Source organism: Lampetra planeri, chromosome 25 (assembly GCF_965212315.1).
Source record: "Lampetra planeri chromosome 25, kcLamPlan1.2.h2, whole genome shotgun sequence".
Classification (NCBI taxonomy): domain Eukaryota; kingdom Metazoa; phylum Chordata; class Hyperoartia; order Petromyzontiformes; family Petromyzontidae; genus Lampetra; species Lampetra planeri.
In genome coordinates this window covers 1,172,016-1,195,644 of record NC_136131.1, presented here as the reverse complement: position 1 = coordinate 1,195,644, position 23,629 = coordinate 1,172,016, and the positions used below count along the sequence as shown (strand labels likewise).

Below are 23,629 nucleotides of genomic sequence, written 5' to 3'. Positions count from 1 at the left end.
GCTTCGGTCTTATAATGTGTTATTTATGGCTCGCTAGCTCTGTCAGAATAACTACATCATAAAACTTTAAAGATATAATTCCTCCTTTCACCACACGGTGGCAGCACCATTCTAATGCTATCTGGCTCTGCATCCGTGCCGCGAACCCTTCTCGAATAATTTTTACGGTGACGTAATATATCACAACGATGTGAGGTGGCTAAGTCGGGGGTCTGCACTGCAACGATTTTTCTCTCTCAAAGAGGAAATTGGACATTTTTGGGTGAGAAGGGACAACCAATGGAAGAACTGTCCGATCCTGTATGGCTGGCAAATCTGGCTTTTTTGGTTGACATAACAAAGCATCTGAATCTTCAAGGAAAAAATGCAGTGGTGAGCCAGCTATACGCTCGCATCAAAGCCTTTGGAACCAAACTGCAACTTTTCCAAAGACACTTGTCCCACACAGAGCCCTGCACCGCGCACTTCCCAGCTTTGAGAGGTCATTGACAGTTTCTCACAGGACAACATCGATGCGCAAATGAAGAGTTATGCAACAGCTATCGCATTTCTTTCTGTGGAATTTAACAAACGCTTTCGGGACTTTGCAGTTATTGAAGAGGACATGTTGCTTTTCTCTTGTCCCTTCTCCGTGAACCCTGATGATGCGCCTCCACAGCTGCAGCTGGAGCTCATTGAGCTGCAGTGTGACGATGAGTGCCGCGGAAAACACCAACAGTGTTCTCTTGTTGATCATAATCAACGATTTTTGGGTTTAGATCGCGTTATTTATAAATGTGTAGGGGTCTTACGGAGGAAATATGTGTCGAGCTGATATGTATGGGATCCTACGGGAAACTAGCACAGTGGGCGGGGCTACGTCAGTGCACGGGCAGGTGCCCTCTACGACGTCCGCGCTTCGGACGTTACGATCCCCCGGGGCCCCACCCCTCAGGGAGGGGGATGTATAAAAGGGGAATGTATCGGGGGGCTAGGGAGAGTTGGGTTAGCTAAGAAGAGAAGACGGAAGACATCCGAGATAGAGCCCTGGTCTCCCCCTGGTACGCCGTCCTTGTCAGGACCGCGCAGGCTCGAGCCAGTGGCGTGGTGCGAGAGCCAGAGCCAGTGTTGGTCTGGACTCTGAGTACCGGGCCCGACTGACCAGTGTCGGGCCAAGATAGCCTCCCCTAGTCCACGAGAGGAGGACTCTGAGGCAGGCTAGGGTTAGCTAGGAGGTGTGTCCTCAGATAGACGGGTGAGGGGGCCAATACCCCCTCAAGTGTGTATGTCACAACGTTTGTTGTAATAAACCTCAGTGTGCCTCAACCCCGGGTGTCGACCTGTATTCGACGGTACTACATCTGGCGTCAGAAGTAAACAACAACGAACATGGACACGCGCCGAACAGCTCGGGCCGGGGTGCAGGAGGCGGAAGACACCGCGGGAAGTGCGGTACCAGAGACGGCTGATGGGGGCAACGAGCAGCCGGGACCGAATGCGTCCTTATCGGGGCATCGGGAGGAAGGGGAGTTGCTGTCCGACGGGCTGCGGCTGGCGCACGCGAGGTTGGCGGAGCTGCTATACGCTGCTGCCGCCACACTCGAGACCATCACTCGGCTGGGGGCTGCTGGACCACCGCGGGGCGACGACAGCCGACGGCCGTTGCACCTTCCCGCCATTTCTACGGACGGCACTTTTGAAAGTCCCGCCATCGCCGCAGCAGCTGCCGAGGGCGTGGCCAACCTCAACTTGGGGTCCGACATCGGCTCCGCTGGGGCTGCCGCGTCACCGCCTTCGGACGGAGCGTCACTATCTGCGCGACAGGCGATTACAGCTGCCGTTCGTGCTGACGCTCGGCCGAGTCGCGGGGACATCAAAGTGCGGGCCTCCACGGCGGTCGCTGCACTATACCAAAGGCTGCCCCCGCTGAAGGAGTTTGTGGCTGAGGAGGGCGACTGGGGGGGATTTCAACGGCGCTTCCTCGCGCATCAAGAGATGGCGGGGTGGTCAGACGACGAAGCCCTCTGCGCACTACCGGCGCTCCTTGACGGCAACGCCCTCGCCGCTCTTACGTCCGCATCGAGGGACAAGCGCTCTACTCTTCAGATGGCGCTGCAATTGCTGGCTGGGGTTTACGGACCCTCGGCGGAGTGTAGGCAGCGATTCTACGACCGCCAGCGGGGTGCGAAGGAGTCGCCCCTCGCCTACCGTACCAGCCTTCTGGCGCTCGCAAAGACGGCCTTCCCTCGTATGGATGACCAAGGCGTCGACGCCATGGTCACCGAGAAGATCCTTCTGCTGGCGGACGACCTGGACGTCGCCATCGTCGCGCAGGAGGACGTGGAGATGGGTTCCCTCCAAGCGGCGCGGCTCCTCCACGCCAACCTCCTGTCGCAGCGAAGGAAGGCCAGCAGGGCAGCTGCCGGCCGTACGGTGGCTGCCATCACCTCACCGACGGAGGAGGTCTACGCCGCCGACTTCCGACAGCAGCAACGGATGGGAGCACGGGCGGACCGGGATGGGTCGGCCCGCTCCGACCGCCCGTCTTCACCACCTGCGCTCCCGCGCTGCTATAACTGCGGCGTCCGGGGCCACGTCGCCTTGGGGTGCCGTTCCCCTCGACAGCGGGGGACGACGCCTCGCCGGGACGCCGGCCCTCCTCCTCCTCCTCCCAAGCTCCACCGACATGACCCGGCGAGTCGCGGCACCCCACATGTTTGGCCAAAGCACACACCCGTTACACATGTACACACCGCAACGAACAGGGGGCCAACATTGCACACCATGGGGCCAACACGAACCACTATGGGGACCGAATTCGAACCCGCCCAGTGGTCCGTGTTGGCCCATCGCGTTCTAGCTGCGCCGTCGGGGTCATCGGCCGTAGTAGGGTATATTGACGGGGTCGAAGTGCGTATCCTCGTCGATACAGGTGCGTCGGCAACCATCATTTCGGAACTAATATACAACATTCTCCCTGTCCAAAGTCGTCCCTTGCTACCGGTTAATGTGCCATTCTACGCTGCTAACGGGGGCTCACTGGGTATCATGGGGCAGATTCGCGCGCAAATTTCGATCGGTGATATTAAATTGTCCGGCCCTATTTTTGTGTCCTCCTCGCTGGCGGTTCCGTGCCTGCTGGGGACGGATTTCTTGGGCAAAATGCCGATTCGGATCATGATTAATCAGGGTTGCATTGAACTCCCGTCGGGACGGCGGATGGCGTTTTTGCCTTCCCCTACTACGGATCGCTCGGCGCTCGCGACGGTACCCACGTTTGTAGTTCAGACGGTTCGCGTGCCGCCGGGGGCACAAATGTTGGTGCCCCTAAAGCTTCGTAGGCCCTTCGCTAAGGGTGTTGGGGACCAGGGTGTCCTGCTCGGCCCATCTAGGGCTGGGGTTAGCGGGCCGCATTTGATTCCCGCTCAGACCATTGTAAGGGGGGACGGGGACCCCTTCATCGCGGTCCTCAATGTGGGGTCGCAGGCCGTGGTAATTCCCCAGGGGACCGTGCTTGCTCACGCAACGCCGGTGCCCTGTGAGGAGTCTGTCGCAAATCACGTGCACGCTGCCACTCTGCCGACTCCACATTCGGACACCGATGAAGGGTGGCTTGAGGCGCTTTGTGCGGGATCGACGGACCTGTCGGATGTAGAGCGTCAAAAACTTAGGACACTATTGCGCGAATTCGCCGATGTGTTTAGTCAAAACAAATTCGATCTGGGCTGCACCCATTTGCTGCGTCACCATATTGATACTGGTGACAGCGCGCCCATACGCCAAAATCCCTTCCGGCTGAGTCCCGCCGAGAAGGACCATGTCAAATCGGCTGTTGATGACATGTTAGCCGCCGATATCATTTCTCCCTCTACCAGCCCGTGGGGAGCACCGATCGTTCTGGTAAAGAAACAGGATGGATCGTTGCGGTTTTGCGTCGATTTTCGCCGCCTCAACAAAATTTCCGTTGCTGACGCATACCCGCTTCCCCGTATTGATGAATCGCTCGACGCCTTGGCGGGGGCGCGATTCTTCTCCACATTGGATTTGCTTTCGGGATTCTGGCAGCTTCCTCTGGACGATGAATCTAAGCCTAAAACCGCATTCCGTACGCCACATGGTCTCTTCCAATTTAACCGGTTGCCGATGGGATTACACTCGGCGCCGGCGACTTTCCAGCGATTGATGGAATTGGTTTTGGCTGGATTGCAGTGGGATTCGTGTTTAATCTATTTGGACGACGTTATCGTCTTTAGCAGAACATTCGACGAGCATCTCCAGAGGTTGCGGGCCGTTTTCCTCAAAATGCGGGCTGCTAATTTGAAATTTAAACCCCAAAAGTGTCATTTGTTGCGCGAATCGGTACGTTATTTGGGGCACATCGTAGGGCGCTCGGGTATTGCTACCGATCCCGCCAAAACGCAGTGCGTCAGCTCCTGGCCGACTCCCACCTCGGTGGGAGAGGTCAGGAGCTTTGTTGGTTTCGCGTCATACTACCGACGCTTTGTCGCGGACTTTGCCACCATTGCTAAACCCCTGCACGCTTTGACGTCAAAGGGGGTCCGTTTCCATTGGGGACAGGAGGAGGAGGCTGCGTTCCGCTCACTTCGGGACGCTCTGGTTAATGCCCCTCCCCTGGTTTATCCAGATTTTTCAAAACCCTTTGTGCTCGATACTGACGCGAGCAACACAGGTATTGGGGGCGTGCTGTCCCAGGTGGTCGAGGGCGTCGAACGGGTGGTCGCGTACGGTAGCCGAGTGTTGTCTCCAGCGGAGCAACGATATTGTGTCACGCGTCGGGAACTGCTGGCAATTGTCTACTTCATCCAGCAGTACCGGCCGTATCTGTACGGACAGTGTTTCACCGTCCGTACAGACCATGCAGCGCTACAGTACGCCCTGCGAGTCCAACAACCATCGGGACAATTGTCTCGATGGCTGGAGGTTCTCCAGGATTTTGATTTTCAGACCACGTACCGTAAGGGCGTTCGCCACACCAACGCGGACGCCCTGTCACGCATGCCGACCACCCCCGAATGCGCATGCCTCCTGGGGTCGGGTCGGTGCAGGCATCCTGCTGAATTGCCTGTTCCGATCTTGGCGGCTGCTGATGACGCAGCATCAATGACTAATTCTATCGCACAACAGGGTTCTGATTCCCTGTTGGGGTTGCCTGCTACGGAATGGGGCCGGTTGCAAATGGAAGATACTTCCCTCCTTGCGTTGCGCCGCCGCGTCAGGGACCGGGGGCGGGGGAGGGGTGATGCCGACGCATGGGAAATGCTCGGTGGGTTGTTAATGCATTGGGACGGGAAATCCCATCGCCACCGGCTGGTGGTCCCTTCGGGGTTACGGGGTAGGGTGGTGTGGGCCGCTCACGAGCGCCTCCTCCACCTGGGTACCCAAAAGACCCTGGCCTTGCTCCAACTTGATTTCTTTTGGCCGGGCATGACAAGGGATGTCGGGGATCTATTAGGATCGTGCCCTAGATGTGCGCAGCGCAAACCACCAGCGAAGGAGTCGAACCCGCCCCTGCAATCTATCAGGGTTTCCCGGGTGAACGAACTCGTCGCGCTGGACATTCTAGGACCGTTCCCCGCCACCCCTAGGGGAAATAGGTATTTGCTAACCGGGGTTGAATATTTCACGCGCTGGCCTATGGCCTGGCCCCTGGCCAACCAGTCGGCGGCAGCCATCGTGGAGGCCTTTGTCCAGGGATACGTCCTTGACAAAGGTGCTCCCGAGAGGCTGCTGACCGACCAGGGTAAAAAATTTTCAAGCAAATTGCTCAAACAGGTCTGTGAGATCCTTGGCACTAAAAAGATTCGCACCTCTCCATATCACCCACAAACCGACGGGATGGTCGAGCGGTTGCATCGTACCATCACGTCGATGCTGTCGCAGCACGTTTCTGACTCACAGACGGATTGGGATTTGAAAATTCAGGGGGTCCTGTCAGCATACCGGTTGGCCCCCCATGCTGCGACGGGATTTTCCCCCTTTTTCCTTATGTATGGCCGCGAACCGGAGCCACCTGTTCAGGCCCAACTGCAGATCCCGGCGCCGCAGGGAAAAACTCAATTGGCCGAACATGTTAAATTCAACCTGGAAAAATTAACGGAGGCTCGGGATGCTGCCATGCAGAATTCTGCCAGGCGGCAGAGGGCTAATGAGCGCCTCAGAATGGGTCGCGCGCATGTGATACAGTGGAAGCCGGGGGACAGGGCATGGTTGCACTGTCCCCAGGTACCGCTCGCGTCCTCCTCTAAACTGCTGCGACCGTGGCGGGGTCCCGTCGAGGTGGTTGAGGTCCTGAGACCTCAGTGCGTGCGCATTCAATAGGGGAGGCGCCGGTGGTTTGTACACCCTGCCAGGCTAAAACCCTTCGTTGCGGTGCGAGATCCCACTACACACGCGCGTGGCCAAGCATGTGGGGGGGCGTCCGACTCAGAGGGGTCTTCTCCGTTGCTCCCGCCTAACGTGCTGCCGGCTGTCCCACCCCCAGGCGCACCGGGAGTGACGGGCTCACGCCCGACGACCCCCGCAGGTGATGCTGAGGGTCTTGCGACGTCGGCAACAGACTCGCTCTGTGATGAACACCTGCCGGCCAACGACCTGCCGGCCGACGGCCTGCCGGCCGCGCCTGTCCCGTGTGACGGGCCTGCGGCGAGGACGCGCGCAAAAATGCGCAAACTCTTGTGGAAAAAAAGAGAAGAAAAATTTTTTTTTGCGTCTTTTGTGGCTTCTCTTTCCGGTGTACATTCGCATGTTGTGCTCATGGTGTGGGGCGTCCGTGCTGTGTTCCCGGAACACAGCACGGACGATTATTGTGTGTGTTGTGTGTGTTGTGTGTGTTGTGTGTCTTCTGTGGGGGGGCTGTGGGGGGGACTCCAGGTAAAGAAACACGTGTATATACGCTCGTCCTACGGTTTTCGTATTTATTTTGCGGGGGGGGTTCGTCGGGTTATTTTTTTTCTTTCTTCCTGTTGTTCTTCTCGTTGCGTTATTGTTGGAAAAAAAAATGAGGCACACGCTGGGGTATCGAGGGCTGAATAAACTTTTATTCTCGATGTTGCAGCCGGGACGGCTGCGAGCTGTACAGGGGGGGGGTGATGTAGGGGTCTTACGGAGGAAATATGTGTCGAGCTGATATGTATGGGATCCTACGGGAAACTAGCACAGTGGGCGGGGCTACGTCAGTGCACGGGCAGGTGCCCTCTACGACGTCCGCGCTTCGGACGTTACGATCCCCCGGGGCCCCACCCCTCAGGGAGGGGGATGTATAAAAGGGGAATGTATCGGGGGGCTAGGGAGAGTTGGGTTAGCTAAGAAGAGAAGACGGAAGACGTCCGAGATAGAGCCCTGGTCTCCCCCTGGTACGCCGTCCTTGTCAGGACCGCGCAGGCTCGAGCCAGTGGCGTGGTGCCAGAGCCAGAGCCAGTGTTGGTCTGGACTCTGAGTACCGGGCCCGACTGACCAGTGTCGGGCCAAGATAGCCTCCCCTAGTCCACGAGAGGAGGACTCTGAGGCAGGCTAGGGTTAGCTAGGAGGTGTGTCCTCAGATAGACGGGTGAGGGGGCCAATACCCCCTCAAGTGTGTATGTCACAACGTTTGTTGTAATAAACCTCAGTGTGCCTCAACCCCGGGTGTCGACCTGTATTCGACGGTACTACAAATGTGTCGTAACCCTCCACCACCCGACACGGCCAATCAGTAAAAAAAGTGTCACGTTGACAAAAGACAAATAGTTCACTGCTTTAGCCCACCGGTGTGTTGAAGCGTGAAACCACAACATTTACAATTTGAGTACGACGTTTCGCTGGTAATTGCATCCAGCATCATCGGGCAATTTGCCAGAATGGTGAGGCTCTGCTGTGTCTCCCGTTCTTATATAGAGCAGCAGCAGGGTGACGTCATCATTAACTCATTAACTCATCAGGTGCAAAGATTTGAGGGGGGGTTATTGTAATTATATACTTGATTAGTAATAAGGCTATTATTACGATGCGAGTTGTAGATTAGTAATCATTTGGAATGTGTTCTATTGTGATTATGCTACATTAATAATCAGTTAGTGCTTGTTTCCCTTATAAGGAATTGTAATGCATCTTATTTAATAATACGCTTCCAGGCCGCACTAAGCCTGTAGCTGTCTGAGCGATTAAAGTTATTTCTGTTTCTCTCAATCTCAATGGATTCTCTAATTAGTCTTTGCCAGTAGTAACTAGTTTTACACAACACTTCAACGTTGTCAAAATCAATTGAGTGTCCCTGTTGGCAAGCATGTTCTGCCACTGCCGACAGTTGTGTTTGCGATAGTTTAATATTTCTCTGGTGTTCTTTTAGTCTTACACTAACGTTACGCCCTGTCTGTCCAATATAGCATCTGCCACATACACAATTAATCCGATATACACCTTCTGTTGATAATTTAGGTAATTCGTCTTTAGTGCACGTTACTAGTTGTTGAATTTTGTGTACTGTACCAAATCTTACTGTAATGTTTTGCTTTTGCAAAACACGGGCTAATTTGTCAGTTACTCCTGAGATAAATGGTATTTTTATTGTTTTAATAATCTGATCGCTTTCAGCAGTGTTGCTTTGCGATCGTGATTTGGCATTTAGTGCTCTGTTAATTTGAGCATTATTGTAGCCATTCTGTCTTAGTGCTTCTTTAACATGTTTAATCTCTCTCACTAGACTTTCATCATCTGACACTGTTTTAGCCCGATGTATGAGCGTCTTGATTAGAGAGGATTTCAGCTCAGAAACCCCCCCCCCCCCCCCCGTGTGTTGTGTAGCCCTTAATAAATGGCGAAAGCCCTTAACCTCACCTCCGTCTCTGAGCGAGTCGTCGCCAACCCTTCTACACCTGCGGAGCAGTATTGTATGGGTCACGTACACTCACCTCTAGTGGCGCCCTCAGTGTGTCGGGGGCGCAGAAGAGCCAAGGGGGCTGTTGAGTGACAGGTGTACGACCCACGGCTACAATAACCGTTGACCAGGGGGAGGGGGCCAGAGCACACTGAGGGAGGGGGCTGGGGGGGGGCAACGGTCAGACCCAGACCCTCTCGAGAGAAGGCGGTTGGGAGAGAGGAGTATATAAAGGGCAGCAGCTCTCCCAGCGTGAGCCAGTTCGCACTCACCTCAAGGCCTGAAGACATCAATATAGCGCCCTGGCACTTCCGACCCCCGGCCCTTGTCAGGGCCAGGTCCGAACGGCCCAGTGGCGGCACCCGTTACCCTGGCAAGGTCGGGTGAGCAGAGCCTCCCCTAGGTCCCTTAGCGGAGAAATTCCCGATAGCAGAGTATAGTGTGAGGGCACACTAAGTGTGAGGACGTATCCTCTAGGACTAGGTTATCGGGTAGGAGAGGCCGTTACCTCTCCGTGTTAGGGACGCTTTTAGTCGTTAAAGCGAATAAACGGTGTTGCCTACAAAGGGAAGTCTCTGCCTATACTTTGTCAACACTACACATGTGTAAGGCGAATGAAAATTTATGGCGATCGTGTGTGCGTTGCTAGGGGCAACCCATGTACGCAGTGCAAAGTGTAATGAGATAAATGCTTATAAGACAAATTTGTGGGACTTACGTCTTATCTAAAAGCATATAATACGAAAGTGTGCGACTTTCCTTGGGCGATGGCGCGTGTGGCTTGCTTGGGGTAACCTCGTGGGCGCTGTGGGCACGTGCAGCTGGCTGCGTTGTGACTCAGCGCGCGTCGAAGGGAAATAAATATTAGTAAAACAAACTAAAGATTTTATTACAGTGGCGGCTCGTCAATAGAGGGCGCAGGGGCGCCGCCCCCATCAAGATTCAAGAATATACATATACAAAAATTATATAAAAATACATAAATAAAATATTTTTTTCATACGATGTGCCGGCTGGTAGTAAGAAAAGCATCAGCATTTAATAAAAACTGGCTTTAATCGGTCAACTATTTTCTATGTTTTTCAATGTGTTTCATGCGGGGCGCCGGACAAATGGATGTCTATGTGAGACTTTAAATTTTCGGACAGCATGTGACCTGAAGCTGGTCTCTAATTGGTTTCTTAAAGATTCTCCTCGGGGCGCAAGTCGTTGCGTCCCTGGCCAATCAGAATTGGATACATGTTATTTTATCCAATCTGATTGGTTCTCGTCACCTGTCATTCAAATTTACGCTCTGGGCCACTACTGCGAGTGCGCAGGCGACACCACTTCGACACTTGCTAGGCTGATCAAATTTTTTGTGTAAACAATGGCAGCAGTTCATCCAAATTCTGTAATTTATTTACAAAAAAACCCTTTCACAAGGCTTTCGCTGGAAGAAATAAAAAAGATAAAGGATCTCGGACCGGACCAACCCGATTTACAAATCCAGCAGCAGGCCAGTGACAGAGGACGAAGCTACACACGAAGCTTCACCCGCGCTTGTTATGAGAAACGGAGGTGGCTGGCTGGATGTGATGTTAGCAATTCTCTTTTTTGTTTTCCCTGTCTTTTATTTCAAAGTGTCGGCACTGAAGTTTTGTGGACAACGACGGGGGTAAGAGACCTCAAACATCTCTCTGACAAATGCAAACGTCATGAAAGTAGCCGCAGCCATATTGATAATAGCATGAAACTAACGTTTTTATGTTCAAGTAGGAAACATGCTTTTTGGTACTTTGGTCTGAAATGTATATAAAAGAGAAACATTTATGTTCAAGTAGGAAACATGCTTTTTGGTACTTTGGTCTGAAATGTATATAAAAGAGAAACATTTATGTTCAAGTAGGAAACATGCTTTTTGGTACTTCTTTTGGTCTGAAATGTAAATAAAGATCATCAAAATTTATATTCAAGTAGTCAAAATGGTTTTTGGTACTGCTTTATATTTATTTGCCCCCCTCAATAAAATAAAAAAAAATGCGCCCCCCCAAAAATAAATATCACCAGCCGCCACTGGATTTTAATAAATATCTCCCAAAAACGCTAATTAAAGTAATTTAAAGGTGAGGGACGTGAAAAGGGAATAGCCTCTTCTTGGTTCTTTCGGTAAAGTCACGTAGAAGGGAAGATATAAAATGATAAAAATAAAACATAATCTTCTTCTTTAGTGCTGCCTAACGGCGTGTGCGACTTCACGATGATATTGGTCCCGGTCTAGCACGGCGTGTAGAGTTTGTGCTGTTGTTAATTGTAGCCATGTTTTGATGTTACTGAGCCATGTCGTTTTTGGCCGTCCTGGTCGTTTTTTCCCTTCGATTTTTCCTTCCAGGATTAGCTTTAATAGCTGGTAAAACATAATAAAAGAAAATAATTCTAGTGAGAATTATTTTATTTAATTCTAGTGAGAATTATTTTATTTTATTATGTTTCATTTTTATTCTTTTATTACTTCCCTTCTACGTGACTTTACCGAAAGAACCAAGAAGATGAATCCCTGCAGTCACGAAAGCTTTAAATCGAAAGGGAATAGCCTATTCCCACCGCGGGGCTTAGGGTGTGCTGGCTGGCAAAATATTTTGGACATAAAGTCCACCGTTGAGAGGCAAATCCCTCGCAATATTTCCGCAAATGCAGACTTTTATATATAAAAAGTGAAGAGACTGTCGTGGGCAAGTGCTGTTAGCGAGCACCTATGAAGGCCGGCACGGCACACGAGGGGGTGGGTGACAGCACCACGCCCGGCCACCTTTGTCCCCCCAGTGGCGATGTTCACACAGCACCAGCGGCGGCTCCTGCAAAATCTCTCAGGGGGGGCAAATGTCTGGATGATTGATAAGGATAAGATCCACCTATGCAATGGATAAATTAACAGCTTAAGCATGTAAAGGCAACTTCACTTCTTTAATATTAATGAAAAATAAAGTGACTCTTACAATACATCTTGTTTGTTTCTATACTCACTATTAAAACAAACCACTCAAATTTCTTTTATTAAAGATTCCACTAGGTGGCAACAAATTATATTGTTGGATGAAACGTGCTTACGTATGATGACGTAAGCACGTATGATGACGTAAGCACGTTAGGGCGAGCCCTCCGGGAAGCCATAGAGAATGCATTGCAGCGCCCCCGTTCGAAAAAAAACATCTTTGAATGTAAGTCTATGGGACCACTCGGAGCGATTCTCAGCCGGAGGGAAATCGCCCAAAAAGAGGCGGTACTCCACAGAACGTAGCATGACGCTGATTGGACTATATCCAGAGGCACAGTGACGGCTAGCGTGACTCTGTGGTTGAATGACATTGGTGGTGCGTCGCCCAATCGCCCTAATGAAGAAACTGCCCCTGCTGGAAAGATTAATATAGCTGTGACGGCACTACATACCGTAGGATAGGCTTCACTATTCATTTTCATACCTCCGTTAACACTCCCTGCGCATTTGTGTGGGATGAAACTTTTGATTAGCACGTTATCTGGATTGCTCATTTACGCACAATTATTACAGCAGGGGTTGTCGGCTGCGAGTGACGATGTCAATTTAATTCGTCCCCATGCAAACTCCTCCCCTCCAAGCTCCCGCTTGATAACAATGCTTGGCACGCGCCTCCCAGTTCATTGTCTGTTGCTGTGCTCTGGCATCACGGACTTCCCTTGTAAATTAGCTGGGAAACTGGATAAACGGGACAAATCGCACCGTGAGAGCAAGCAGGTGTGAGTGGTGATGTCACTGGCCGAGCTTCATGAAAGCCGCAAAGGGGGGGGGAGGAGGCAACAGTCGTCGAAGCTGCAGACGTGGTGTTGCAGGTGCTTTCGCTTCTTACTATAGATATCCGTGGAGAGGCAGGTACCCTGGCTGTCGGGCCAGGGGTTGCCTTGCAAACCTCGAGTGGTTTTGGAGACCTGCCGTGACGAGCGAAGAAGACCAGTTTATGTCGACAGCTGCGGAGGTGGGAACTGCCGCGACTCGACCAACTGGAGGACTGGGGTCCGTTAAGGAGAGCGATATGGCGCAGGCGTCAACCTCGACTTCCTCGAGTTCGTGATCACGATCGCGGCCTTGAAATTCTGCTGCAACCCGAACTTCCGAGCTGAATGGCAGGACCCACGCGCTGTGAGCATTCCAAGTGTAACGCGTCTGTTGCGCATGATACGAATACTATGAAATAAACCATGCGATCGCATTGGCGTGCTTGTGAACTTGATACACTAGGCATAGAAACACATGCAGTGGTTATCCATGTGAAGTATTGGAAAATGACGGCAGGAAACTCCTTGACGGGAACACACTTCTTTTATTAAATCTTGACTTGTAACAATACAACGCGTGGCCTCTCTTCTTCACAATGCGCTTCTCTTGACTCTGGATTCTGTGCTGCCGGCTCTCTGTGCCTCGTGTAGACTCCGCGCCTCGGCTACACTCCTCTCTCGCCTCGTGTAGACTCTGCGCCTCTGCTACACTCTCCACTCGCCTCGTGTAGACTTTGCATCTCTCTCTCTGGCTACACCGTATGCATACTCGGCTCGTGTAGACCTTCCTCTCTCGCTGGCTACACCGTATGCATACTCGGCTCGTGTAGACCGTTCTCTCTCGCTGGCTACACACTATACATTACTCAGCTCGTGTAGACCGTTCTCTCTCGCTGGCTACACACTATACATTACTCAGCTCGTGTAGACCGTTCTCTCTCGCTGGCTACACACTATACATTACTCAGCTCGTGTAGACCGTTCTCTCTCGCTGGCTACACACTATACATTACTCAGCTCGTGTAGACCGTTCTCTCTCGCTGGCTACACACTATACATTACTCAGCTCGTGTAGACCGTTCTCTCTCGCTGGCTACACACTTATACCTTACTCTCCTCTACTCTCCATTACTCTCCTCTCCGGGCTCTATCTCTGCACCTTCGTCTTCATTCTTAGATGGTTCCACTTCTGCCCCCTGCTCCTCTGTGCATCACCTTATATACCTCTTCTTCCCGGGAGACGGAGCGGATGCGGACCTCAACGTCGGCACCGCTCCCCAGTTACCCAATCCCCACGCGCTATCCCTACGATCCGGTTCCGCCCAGCGCGTGTTTCCACTCCCCGACCAATCACACCGCGCTGCCACCCGATCACTCCCTCTCAGCGCGTCACCGGCACACAGCCAATCAGCAGCACTACCCCCACCCGCGCACTGACGCCTGCTCCTCCCCGTCAGCGCGCGTCACCACACACACACGTACATACGCGCTGGCACATGACGTACACACCCAGCGCGTATCACCACTACACATGCACTGTCCTTTGAAATGTCCAGGATGAGGAGCGATATGGAACGTGCCAGGAATCCTTTTCTTGCTTGCAGTTCTGTGGTTTCATAATTGGAAGGATTTAATACAGCCGTGACGGCACTACGCGACGTAGGATAGGCTGCACTATTCATTTTCATACCTCCGTTTACACTCCCTGCGTATTTGCGTGGGATGAAACTTTTGATTAGCAAGTGATCTGGATTTTTTGCACATTCTTTCCCAGCCTGTCGATATGTTAAGTGATAGATGTGGTGTTGATATTGGTAATATAAGTATTACCAAGATGGTTATCTATTTGTAACCCCCCCCCCCCCCCCCACATTACCGTACTCAAAGCCACATTCCCACAACTGCACAATAACCGCAACACTATAGGGACAACACACCAAGGTGTGCTAACGAATGTGGCCTGAATGTATCTGAAACGTGGGGATTTGTTGCACTTCACGGTTTTGGCACATTTGAAGTAAAAAAAGTAAGTTTTGCGTCTTAGATGTTTCGGTTTACCCCCAAAAAAGTCCTGTTTGGTGTTAAGCATGTTTCCCTCAAACATGTGAAGTGTAATGCGAGTAAGGATTGAGGGGGGCGGAGTCTGGGTCACGTGAGGAGAGGGAGGAGATAGGGTCACGTGGGGGAGAGGATTTAGGGAGAGAACCGGAAGGGATCGGGGAGTTAAGACGGAGTGAAAACGGGAGGAGGCCATGCTGGGCAGTACTGGGAGGGTGGCGCGATCGCCACGTGTTGGGAGACCTCGGCACCGTCGGCCATCGGTGTCCGAGCGCAGGGGGGCTAGCGGGCTGTGGAAGGCTGTCCGTGAGCGAGAAGGAGCGGAGCAGCAGTGTGGCTGCAGAGCGGAGCAGCAGGGTGGCTGCAGGGCGGAGCAGCAGTGTGGCTGCGGAGTGCTCGACGGAGGAGACGCGGGCCTGAGCGAGGACGCCGTGGAAGCGAGATTTACACGAACACAAATAAAGGACAACGGAGATCGACACTGTGGAAGAGTCTTTTATTACAGAAGTATAAAATCCATAAAGTGATGGACACATGCGAATTGTTTATAGATGACCTCCAAAACATGGTGCCTGGCCTTCACTTTATTGTGTGAATGTGGGCAGAAAACGGATGTCTGCTTTATTCAAACCGAATTCCTTTCATCCCGCAGGACAACACTTCACCTTACATTTCTTTTTTATTATTGAGCGATAGTTTCACGTGTAACGCTCTAAAAAAACGAATTACAAGGAAGGAAAATTTGTCAAAATTATTTGAACCTCATGGCAGCCAGAATAAACAAATCAAAATCGCAATTAAAATTATTTTTGGCGACTCCGTCCCACCGCGCCCATAAACGCCGCGACCCACCTGGCACGGATCATTCTGTTGTCGTCCAAGCGCAGGGAGGGCGAATGCGTAGGAGAAACACAACTTTTATACTTTTGTAATAAATCAGCTCGACAATCGACTCTTTATTTGTTCTCGTGCGTGAGCTGGTGTCCCGCGTGCGCGCGCCACTCTCTCTCGCTGCCACGCACCGCTGGCAGACGGCGCGCTGGGAGCCCGTCTCCGCACCGCCACGTGGCCGATGGCTCGCGGAGACCCGAGACGTGGCACCGTTTCCAGACCTTACTCACTGACCCTAAGTCCCTTTCGGCTTTCCCTTATAACCCCTTCCCGCGTCACCCAGACCCCACCTCTCGCCACACCCCCTCACGAACTCTCTAGAATCTAGATGGTACCCCATTAGCACCCTCGGGCTCCGCCCTTGAACTTTAACCCCGATAGTTCCTGTTACCCGATTGGCTTAAAGGCTGAGACGGCGTGAAAAGGGAATAGCCTATTCCCACCGCGGAGCTCAGGGCGTGCTGGCTGGCAAAAATCTTTCGTCCGTAAAGGTCACCATTGGAGAGGCAAATCCCTCGCAAGAGCATGCGGAGACTTTTATAGATAAGAGAAAGAGAAGAAACTGTAGGGGGCAAGTATTATTAGCGAGCACCTATGAAGGCCGGTACAGAACACGAGGGGGTGGGTGACAGCACCACGCCTGGCTGCCTTTGTCTCCCCAGTGGCGATGTTCACACACCACAGCAGTTACTCGTTTGAGGCTGAGTCGACCTAGGGGAGGCCTAGGAGTGGTTGAAATAATCGTCACCAGTGGTGGCCTGATTTAGAATGGAACTCGGGTCGCCAGGTTCGTAGTGCAGCGCGCTAACCGCTACACGATAATGCGTTACGCTTCCACATGCGCGGGTCACATGACAGATGTGACGTCACAGCTAACTTGCTGTGCAAAATATATGCATTATTGCGCCCCCCCACCGCCCAAAAAAAGTATTTTTTATAATTTTTGCATGGTGTACAATCTGGAAAGTACCCACATGGCAAATTTCAAGTTTGTTGTATGTCGGGAAGTACGATAAACATTTTGAACAGACACACATAATCACAACTTCGCCTTTTATAGAAATGGAGATTAGCGCATCGTGTCGAGCTCGTCGAGAGGAATAGATTGCCGTATCGTTCGCCTTCAACAGTCACGAAATGACGTCGCAACGCAGTTTATGGGACACGCCATGATATTCAGTTGAGGTAATTATTATACTGGTAGGAACGAAGTGAACCAGCCTACAATAGATTATATCGTCCGTCCGTCCGTCCATGTAGCAACATCGCCCCCTACTGCAAACACTTGGCAGGACCCTACAAAAACCTTTAGACTCAGTGACGCTTTCCTGGCTAAACAAGTGTAACATTCCCTTATAATTCCCTGAGATAGCTTTTAATTAAAACATTTAAATTAAAAATTAACTCACAGCGGCCTAAAGCCTACAGCTAGGCCTAAAGCCTAGAAACTAGGCCTCAAACTCTCCCTTCGTATCGTACCACCGCGTGTGTGAAAGGGAGTTAATGTTTAACAATGTTACATTCCCTGATGTTTTTTTTAAATAGAAACATTTACATTTAAAGCTTTTACATTAATAATTAAAACATTTAAATTCAAAATTTACTCACAGCGGCCTAAAGCCCACAGCTAGGCCTAAAGCCTAGAACTAGGCCTCAAACTCTCCCTTCGTATCGTACCCCCGCGTGTGTGAAAGGGAGTTAATGTTTAACAATGTTACATTCCCTGATGTTTTTAAATAGAAACATTTAAATTTAAAGCTTTTACATTAATAATTAAAACATTTAAATTAAAAATTAACTCACAGCGGCCTAAAGCCTACAGCTATGCCTAAAGCCTAGAACTAGGCCTCAAACTCTCCCTTCGTATCGTCCGATTAGGTGTAGCAACATCGCCCCCTACTGCAAACACTTGGCAGGACCCTACAAAAACCTTTAGACTCAGTGAGGCTTTCATGGCTAAACAAGTGTAATAATACATTATGTTTATATTCTTTGGTTATTCGTTCCTACCAGCCCACCCCGCAGGGACCTGTTATTTATTGAAAACTTTTCATAGCGAAGGCAGGCTTAATGAACTAGTAATATAAAACCCTTTGCCAAGCTAAATATCAATCCGAGCTCTGTTTGTTCTTTCCTCAGCCACGCGGGAGCAACACGAGTCTTGCCGCCTGTGACATCCCAGTGGCTCATGGGAAACGCGTGCCAACTCCACCAATGACGATCACACTGCCCTCAATTATCGTCGTTCGGAGTTCTAATAGCAACGTGTTCTTATCGTTTAACACAGTTTGACCCAGTCCACATTGTCATCAATTATCCGTTTTAATAATCTCAGTTCATGTCACCTGCTCTGCTATACAGGAGGTGGCAAAATGTTGGTAAATCTACTGCTGTCAAAACATAGTGATTAAATACCTGTGGTCTACCTGTGTACAATGCTGGGTGGGCATTGGTTCAACTGCCGCTCGGAGAGATCGAACCCAAAGACCTCTGCATTACTCATCCAGTGAGCAAACCTTGACACCACGGCAGATCCACGTACATGTGTACATATCAGTCAAATCTTGCAGTGAAAACGCGGGTATCTCATTTGCGTACAAATATTACACCAGGGGTTGTGGTGTCGGATGCTCGTGACGATGTAGATTTAATTTAATTCGTCCCCGTGCAAACTCCTCCACTCCCTCCATCAAGCGCCCGCTTGATGACAATGTCGGGGCCGCTTGGCACGCGCCTCCCAGTCCATTGTCTGTTGATGTTGTTGTTGCTGTGCTCTGGCATTACGGACTTCCCTTGTAAATTAGCCGGAAAACGAGATAAGCAGGACCAATCAAAAAAATGATCACGCAATCGCACAATGAGTGCGAGCAGGTGTGAGTGGTGACGTCACTGGCCACCATGCATAAAACCTGCAGCGGGAGGGGGCAACAGTCGTCGTTGAAGCTGCGGACGTCTTTTTCAGGTATTGCGATCGCTGTCTGAGTTGGGCAAGATTCCTTGTGTAGTGGGGATCTCTACAACGCACGGGTTTTACCTGGGTTCGATGAGAGCTGTGTGCAGCGCTGGCCGAGGTTTAGACCAGAAATTATGTTTGGCACAAAGCTGGGGCGCTACTTTATAGATGTTCGGTCGTTTTGTGGTTCGTCACATTCTGGTGCGTAGTGAGGTGCCGTTTGCATTGCCTTCACGTGATTTTAAGACTGTTTCGTGTTCTCGCAGATTCCTCTTGGGTACTGACTCGACCGTGCATCTCTTGTGAAGATGAGCGACCTCCATGCAGCCACCCTGAAGCTCTTGTCCACCTTCAACGAGCTCGCCCGGGATAATGCTGTCAAAGATTGTCTGAAGAAGGAAACCGTCAGGAACTTCCTGAGGGGGGATAAGGGCAAGAGTCTGATCCAGGTGATGTAGTTTTGCTATTCGTATGGACCAGCCCCTCGGTTCATCCCATTTTTTGAGTCTCCGGTTGTATCCCTTGAGCTTCAACTCTCTCCATTCTTCTGTAATAATAAAGGTTTCTGGTTTGGATCACGTATCTATATAAACGTCCATTAAACTCGACGGCCAATTGGTAGGGTTGTCACATAAACTGTGCTGATTTGTTGCTACTTTAGCACACCGGTGTGTTGGAGACTTCACAACTTGTACTAATGAGTACGCCATTTAGCTGATTTTACAATCGGCTTCATGAGGCGATGGGCAGAATTGTGCAGTGGTGTTTCGGTCTAAAAGAGATGGCGTTTGACTGTGGGCCTTATCGGGGGTGAATTAACGGGTAGGAGGTTCATGTCGTCTTGTATGTTCGAATGGACCCTTCATTCTGAGACTGCAGTGCGTATTTTGGTGGTTGTCTTGTTCAGTTTATCAACATGATTGAATGACCTCCATTTGGCACGTTATTATACCATGTATCACTTGCTGTAGATTTTGCCCGTGTTATGCGGTCTAGTCTATTCTAACCCTAGCTGTTGTGATTCCATTCAGAATCCTGTGGATGGGTTCGTGGTGAGCCGCATCCTGAGGGACCTAGGTGATGACAAAGATGGGGAAGTCGACTTCCTCGAGTTCGCGATCACGATCGCAGCCTTGAAATTCTGCTGCCATCCGAACTTCCGAGCGCACCACGAGCAGAATGGCAGGACCCACGCGCTGTCTGCATTCCAAGTGTAACGCGGCTGTTGCATGATACGAATACTATGAAATAAACCATGCGATCGCATCAACGTGGCGTGCTTGTGAACTTGATACTCTAGGTATAGAAACACGCGCAGTGGTTATCATGCACTGTCCTTTTGAAATGCCCGGGATGAGTAGCGATATGTAGCGTGCCAAGAATCCTTTTCCTGCTTGCAATTCTGGTTTCATAACTGGAAAGCTTAATACAGCACTACATACCGTAGGATAGGTTTCTCTATTCATTTTCATACCTCCGTTTACACTCCCTGTGCATTTGTGGGATGAAACTTTGAATATCAAGTCATATGGATTGCTCATTTACGTACAAGTAATACAGCAGGGGTTGTGGTGTCGGCTGCGAGTGACGCTGTTAATTTAATTCGTCCCCGTGCAAACTCCTCCATTTCGTGAAGCGCCAGCATGATAACAATGTTGGGACCGCTTGGCACGCGCCTCCCAGTTCATTGTCTGTTGCTGTGCTCTGGCATCACGGACTTCCTTTGTAAAGTAGCTGGGAAACTGGATAAACGGGACAAATCGCACAATGAGAGCGAGCAGGTGTGAGTGGTGATGTCACTGGCCGAGCTTCATGAAAGCCGCAAAGGGGGGGAGGCAGTCGTCGAAGCTGCAGACGTGTGTTGCAGGTGCTTTCGTGTCTTACTAAAGATATCCGTGGAGAGGCAGGGGTACCCTGGCTGTCGGGCCAGGGGTTGTTGCACACTCGAAATGAAGGACGTGAGCAGGTGCTCCAAATCGAGGGCAGACACATTTATCGTGGTTAATAGCAATCTTGTGACGAACCGCACCGTCACTCTGTAAAATGCAACAGCACGTGTTACAAGCAGCATTTCTCCCGAATCGCCATTATCCATGTGACTGGTGTTCTTGTGCGGTTAATCATTAACCCTTTTCTCTTAAACCCAATTCTACTAATAAACAATCTTTGTCCGACAATCACATTTGCACATCACTATTCGAATATTCCTTTAATCCGAAGCTGTATATGTCCATCTATACCATTCACTTATATCGGTATCTTATACCCATTATATGTACTGTATGTGAACAGTATGTACTGTATATCACAATTGTACAGCTTACTATTTTACATGTGTTCTATTCTCAATAGCATTGCAGGTAGTCATCCTCTGGGTGCATGGGCATGGTTATAGACTAAACAGTATTAGAGAATTACAATGACAGAAGGTAATTACAGTGCGTCATTCCTTTACAAGGCACAGTGCTAAAACCCCTCTAATTGCATATATCACAAACGAACAATTCGAAGCCAAGCTTAACGTCTAGAACAAGTCTAGAACATTTATATAACGATCAAAAACAACCTTTGGGTCCTTTACCTGTAAAATGCACCAGCACGTGTCGCACACAGCAATTCTTCCGAACCGCCATTAACCATGTGGCTGGTGTCCAAGTCCGGTTAATCATTAACCCTTCCAGCCACCTACAGGCCCAACTCGGTCATCACATGCTGCTGTATACACATGCATTGATGCACTGCACAGCACATCAAGACTTTCACAGAACCACACTTTACTCCCTTGCTGCACAAGGACATAATTAAAAGAGTGATCCATTCCTAATGTACCACAGTTTCCTTTCCAACCTCGAGTGGTTTTGGAGACCTGCTGTGACGAGCGAAGAAGACCAGGCCATGTCGACAGCTGCGGAGGTGGGAACTGCCGCGACTCGACCATCTGGAGGACTGGGGTCCATTAAGGAGGGCGATATGGCGCAGGCGTCAACCTCGACTGGCAGGTGGTGGGCTGCGGAGGACGCCTGAAGGCAGCGGCCAAGGAGAGCAGAGGTGCCGGCGCAGAGGGAGGTGACTTCTGTCAGGCTGGACGAGAATACTGCGGAAGCTGAAGACTCTGCTGGCTGGTGGGCACAAGGGGACCAGAACAAGACGACTAAGGTAAATGCAAAATCTGTGGGAGTAGTGCGGCACCAGGAACATGTGGAGCGTTGACGCGGTGGACCGGGGATAAGCTTAACACCGGTCCATGCTAGGCGACACAACTGCATTCGGGTGGCCTTTAAGTTAGACATACCAGACGAAGTGACTATGGACCGCTTGATTTTTGTGCGGGCAGTGGTTGTGGGAATGCTGCAAGTTGAGCCTATGGAGCTATTCTGTTTAAAAGCTTGGCAGGGCTTTCGACGTCGGCTTTAGGACGGGCAACTTATTGCAACGTTTCCTGAAACGTTTTGAGTAGGCTGGCGAGAGGCTCTGTCGCTGCTCAAACTGCAATTGTTGTCAGAACTGGACACGAAAATGGTGACTGTCTTTCTGTAACAGGTCCCTGCGGGGAGGGCTGGTATGAATAAATAACCAAAGAATATAAACATAATGTATTATTACACTTGTTTAGCCAGGAAAGCCTCACTGAGTCTAAAGGTTTTTGTAGAGTCCTGCCAAGATTTGCAGTAGGGGGCGATGTTGCTACACCTAATCGGACGATACGAAGGGAGAGTTTGAGGCCTAGTTCTAGGCTTTAGGCCTAGCTGTAGGCTTTAGGCCGCTGTGAGTTAATTTTTAATTTAAATGTTTTAATTATTAATGTAAAAGCTTTAAATTTAAATGTTTCTATTTAAAAACATCAGGGAATGTAACATTGTTAAACATTAACTCCCTTTCACACACGCGGGGGTACGATACGAAGGGAGAGTTTGAGGCCTAGTTCTAGGCTTTAGGTCTAGCTGTAGGCTTTAGGCCGCTGTGAGTTATTTTTTTATTTAAATGTTTTAATTAAAAGCTATCGCAGGGAATTATAAGGGAATGTTACACTTGTTTAGCCAGGAAAGCGTCACTGAGTCTAAAGGTTTTTGTAGGGTCCTGCCAAGTGTTTGCAGTAGGGGGCGATGTTGCTACACGGACGGACGGACGATATAATCTATTGTAGGCTGGTTCACTTCGTTCCTACCAGTATAACTAAGCACTGCCAAATCACGATGTGGAGGTGTGGTTGCGACAGCACTCATTTGTTGTCGAGTTGCAAGCATGTCCAGGACTCGCTAGGCATCTGAACAGGTACTAGACAGTGGCGGGTGAGGTTAAGAGCTGCGGACGGTGCCCTGCAACACATCCCGAGCGCCCTTAATATTGGTGGTAGTAGGGGCTATGTCGTTTATGAGGGCCAACCCAAACTCTGCAGGAGGTGTGGTGGACAAGGCCATCTGGCAGTGGCGTGTGAAGCACAAGTGTGCTATCGCTGTAAATCGCTGTACCACGTAGTAGATGAGTGCCGAGTCCCAGCACAATGCAACCTTTGTGGGAGCAAGGATCATCTGTATCGGATTTGCCCTGAATCATACGCAAATATGGTCGGGTATGCAAAAACCAGGCTACTTATGGAGGGAGCAGAGACGACTGAGGCTTTGTCGGAGCACACACTGAGTAACCGGGCAACTGATGATGTGAGTAGAGAGTCGACCAGAGAACGCCACTGTTGGATGAGAGGGAGAAGCTGGAAACGCCGTCTGTGGATGGGGAAGCATCTGCGTGCTGGCGGTAAGATAGCTCTAAAGTTAATGGGATGGAAGAGGTGGCCCCTGAGCTAATCGTGGCTGATTGGGTGGAGGAGGTAGAGGGCGAAGGGGCACACCAGAAGAAAGGTGACAAGAGGTGGTCATTTGAGAGGACAGCAAAGAGGAAGCAGAGGACACCGAGTGCCTCATTGCGATCTGTTCCCTTGAGAGGCCCTCAGCCGACGGACTCTTCAACAGACTTGGTAACATCCGAAGAAGAAATAACAGCCAAGATGAGCCAAGAGAGGGGGTTTTCCCCGAAACCCATGAGTGCTGAATGTCTATTGGACCTGGTTGATAAGAACTGCTATTCATTGC

General features: G+C 50.6%; 1 protein-coding gene across 1 annotated transcript; it reads left to right on the top strand.

The window, feature by feature from the left end:
• Positions 1 to 18,430: 18,430 nt before the first annotated feature.
• Positions 18,431 to 19,812, top strand: LOC144727215 (protein S100-A1-like). Its single transcript, XM_078605888.1, has 3 exons — positions 18,431 to 18,551; positions 18,809 to 18,991; positions 19,574 to 19,812. The coding sequence occupies exons 2-3, from the start codon at positions 18,851 to 18,853 to the stop codon at positions 19,757 to 19,759; spliced, it is 327 nt and encodes a 108-aa protein (XP_078462014.1). The 5' UTR covers positions 18,431 to 18,551; positions 18,809 to 18,850; the 3' UTR covers positions 19,760 to 19,812.
• Positions 19,813 to 23,629: the final 3,817 nt, after the last annotated feature.

Coding starts and splice junctions, on each gene's coding strand:
- LOC144727215 (XM_078605888.1), top strand. CDS start 18,851: ATGAGCGACCTCCATGCAGCCACCCTGAAGCTCTTGTCCACCTTCAAC. Junction 18,992..19,573: donor AGGGCAAGAGTCTGATCCAG/GTGATGTAGTTT, acceptor GATTCCATTCAG/AATCCTGTGGATGGGTTCGT.